This window comes from Cebus imitator, unplaced genomic scaffold (assembly GCF_001604975.1).
Source record: "Cebus imitator isolate Cc_AM_T3 unplaced genomic scaffold, Cebus_imitator-1.0 Scaffold14, whole genome shotgun sequence".
Lineage (NCBI taxonomy): Eukaryota > Metazoa > Chordata > Mammalia > Primates > Cebidae > Cebus > Cebus imitator.
In genome coordinates, this window is record NW_016107329.1 from 8,476,968 (window position 1) to 8,478,844 (window position 1,877).

The 1,877-nt window shown below is 47.3% G+C and overlaps 1 protein-coding gene across 1 annotated transcript in view; it reads right to left on the reverse strand.

Moving 5' to 3' along the window:
- The window catches only part of COL4A1 (collagen type IV alpha 1 chain), a 149,647-nt gene that overhangs the window by 17,167 nt on the left and 130,603 nt on the right, over positions 1-1,877 (reverse strand). Inside the window, exon 44 of the mRNA XM_017501855.2 lies at positions 1,572-1,705. Within this exon, the coding sequence (XP_017357344.1) occupies positions 1,572-1,705 (134 nt within the window). The remainder of the gene's footprint in view (positions 1-1,571; positions 1,706-1,877) is intronic.

A 1,877-nucleotide genomic window follows, 5' to 3' on the forward strand; every position in this document is an offset into this window, starting at 1 on the left:
GAGACAGAGTCCCGCTTTATCACCCAGGCTGGCGTGCAGTGGTACCATCTCGGCTCACTGCAATCTCTGACTCCTGGGGTCAAGCAATTCTCCTGCTTCAGCCTTCCAAGTGGCTGAGATTACAGGCATGCACCACCATGCTAATTTTTGTATTTTTAGTAGAGACAGAGTTTTGCCATGTTGGCCAGGCTGGTCTCCAACTCCTGACCTCAGGTGATCCTCCCACTTCAGCCTCCCAAAGTGCTAGGATTACAAGCATGAGCCAGCACACCTGGCCGGGAATGGGGTATATTTCTATGTTACTGAGGAATAAACATGGGAATACATGAATACTTGACAAATTATCATCACTTCCATTCCTGGAAAACTGCAATATAGCAATAGAAACCCCAAAATACATTCGCATACCATTCACTGTACTGTGGAAACACACACACAGCTTCGAGGACAGGGAGTGGGTGGACATGCCTATTGCACTCCTTAGAGCCAGTTCTGTGCCGTTATTCACAAGCACTTCATAACTTCCTGATTCCGAAGTAAGTCGGCACCACGTACTGTGCACCTAGCAAGCTTAGTTATTCTGTGCCATCCTTGGGAAGGGAGTCTGATGACTCTAAGCCAAGTCTCTGCTGCTGAGGAGCAGTCCCCGTTGCCCTCTAAGGGAGAACGCGTGACGAACAGAAAACTGCTGCTGACTCCAGATCACTGCAGAGGTCTGTGTCAAATCTCTCCTGTTCCCAATCTCCCCTGACACACTCTCTTTCTCCTAATGTATGTTAGAGAGAGAGAGGCAGACAGACAGATAGAGACAGAGAGGGGAAACAGAGAGACAGGCACAGAGAATAAAAAGCTTCGCTAACCCAGCTATCTGAATGAGCAAGCCACGTAAACAGAGTCCTTTAGCCATGGATGTGGTTAAGCTGAAAAGCAACGAAAAATCTATGACCACCGCTAAGAAGGGCTATATATTCAAGTACAGCAAAGGACCAAAGTTAAATCACACACAGACGCATGCACACAGCACAGCTGCTGGTCACTTATTGCACCCTGAGATGTGCTCCTTCGAACGCTTGTCTAAGTCACCGCTGAGACTCTGTGTCTGGATAAGGTCAGTAAAGCGAGCTGGGACGTGCTGGCTATGGCTGGTTATCATCTTCCAAGACTTGAACTGTTCCAACTGCAATTCCCAGTCCTGCCAATCCTAAGAGATGGCTGGGCTCACTTTACAGAATTGTTCTTTGCAAAACGACACTGGCTCGCTTTTTATGTTGAGTTTGTAAATAGGTATTAAATGTAGGCATTGAGCCATAATTTCCAGCAGTATAACATTTTCCTCTTAATGGTTCTTGGAAAACTGGATTGTAAAAAATGTTACAATAGTTTCCTACTCTGATGCCAATAAAAATGTGGGTTACTGGCAAGAAAGAAAGAACTGATTTAGAGGGGACGTGGGAGTATAACACACACACATATATACACATACACACAATACGCACACACATAGACACATATGAATACTTGTGGTCAGAATAGTCTCCTTTAAAAAAGTAATCTACAAATCAGTAACTCACAGGCATGCCCTGGAATCCAGGGTCTCCCTTGGGCCCTGGAACACCGGGTGCTCCTGGCCAGCCTGGGTGTCCTTTGTCACCTTTTATTCCATCAATCCCAGGAAGCCCTGGAGGCCCCATGGGTCCCGGAAGTCCTAATGGAAGAGAATAAAGCCAAACATTCGGGGTTAGATATGCACAAGGGTCCCTGGGCTGTGATGCTCTCAATACTGGCACCCACAGTCCCTTGCTGATACAACACTGGACCAACAGCGTGAACCCTTGAGACAGAAATCGAGGAGGGGGGAGGGAGGGAGGGAGGGAGGG